The 1,544-nt window shown below is 44.3% G+C and overlaps 1 protein-coding gene across 1 annotated transcript in view; it reads left to right on the top strand.

The window, feature by feature from the left end:
• Window positions 1-1,544, top strand: part of wdpcp (WD repeat containing planar cell polarity effector) — a 54,090-nt gene that overhangs the window by 17,294 nt on the left and 35,252 nt on the right. Inside the window, exon 5 of the mRNA XM_008321380.3 lies at window positions 142-186. Within this exon, the coding sequence (XP_008319602.1) occupies window positions 142-186 (45 nt within the window). The remainder of the gene's footprint in view (window positions 1-141; window positions 187-1,544) is intronic.

Here is a 1,544-nt window from a genome sequence, read left to right as displayed (position 1 = left end):
GACAGGCCACCGGCTGATAGTGATTGTTTATCCCATGGTGGGAAATTGCTGATCTGTCTCTGCTTTTCCCTGACAGCACCATGATGTTCATCTCTCTCTCTCACACATACCAACTGTCTCTCTGTGTCTCTCGCCCCACAGATACAGACATTGGCACCTATCAGTTCTACGATAAAGGAGAGCCAGGTAAACACGGTTTATATTGGATGTGTGTTTGTCTTTCAGATAAGTTTCATTTTGCCTTGTTTTTTTTGGAACGTGTGCGAAGAAGAGATTGTCTTTTTGATGCAACACTACACACTCACACACACACACACACACACACACTCTTCTCTGCGTCTCTTTCACTCCCTGGGTTCTTGTTGACCCCGGGGTCCTGACGACGCAGCGATAGAGAAACTAAACTGTTGACTTTCTCCCAGATCACATGGCATTAGGACCCGGTCGTAGTCTGTCCACGCACTGCCTGAGGCCAGGAGACTTCCTGTTCCGTCAGCCGTCACTTCCCATTCACTACATTTCTTCATCTGTTCAGCTTTTCTTCAGCAAAAGTTTTATTACGTTGACAAACTGAAATATTTCCAATCCAGTACTGCAAAAAAAAACACAAAAAAAAAACAAAACCAACTCTCTATTCTATAGGTTGCACTTAATCTTTTGATGTATATCAGGGTTTCCCAACCCCTGGGGCATGGGCCAGTAGTGGTCCGTGGGTCAGTTGGTACTGGGCTGCAGAGACAGCATTATTTCTATAACGTCTGTGTGACTGTGACTTTATTACATTTTCATTCTTTGACTTTTTCTGCTCTTTGACTTTTGCATCGTCTCCTTCCCTTCATCTTGTCTCGTCTACAGTTCCTCCGTCGCTGCCTCTTTCATACATCACGGTGCTCTCTCTCTCTCTCTCTCTCTCTCTCTCTCTCTCCTGTGTCATCTGAGAGGCTGCCTTCTCTTTCATTCCCATGTTCAGTGTGGAGACGATGCTCTCTCTCCAAATCCTTTCATTTGGAGGATTACTAAAGTGTGGTTTCATATCAGGAGAAGAGGTGGAGGAGGAGGAGGAGGAGGAGGGGGAGGAGGAGGGGAGGTAGAGACGGGTGAGACGGAGCAGGATCACCCATCCAAAGTATCACAACATGTTTTTCCACTGGTTGTAACGACAGCTCAGGTCACCGTTCCACCGATTATTGCCTTTAAAACGCTGCGTTTTGTGATTGAATTTTGATCAAGTTTGACGTTTCAGTTTCTCAACCTCAAACATAATTCTGACCGTGACGTCACAGCAGTTTGGTTTTAGATGGACAAAAGAACAAAAGAGCGACAATTTTATTTATTTTTTTAAATTCCGAAACCCTAGGGATACCAACGATACAACAGTATGATGAAAGTTTCCGGTAAATTCCACATTTGATCACGTGTTCCTAATTTTTAGAAATTCATAAAACAAGTTGTTTTTTCTCCTGCGTTTGTTTTTACAATATCCCACTAGAGGGAGACTTAGACTCATTGGAGCTGCTCCGATGGTACCCAATCTGCCAGAGCCC

Source organism: Cynoglossus semilaevis, chromosome 12 (genome assembly GCF_000523025.1).
Source record: "Cynoglossus semilaevis isolate Cse_v1.0 chromosome 12, Cse_v1.0, whole genome shotgun sequence".
Lineage (NCBI taxonomy): Eukaryota > Metazoa > Chordata > Actinopteri > Pleuronectiformes > Cynoglossidae > Cynoglossus > Cynoglossus semilaevis.
The sequence above is the reverse complement of the archived record's forward strand: the minus strand, read 5'-3'. Positions and strand labels throughout refer to the sequence as shown.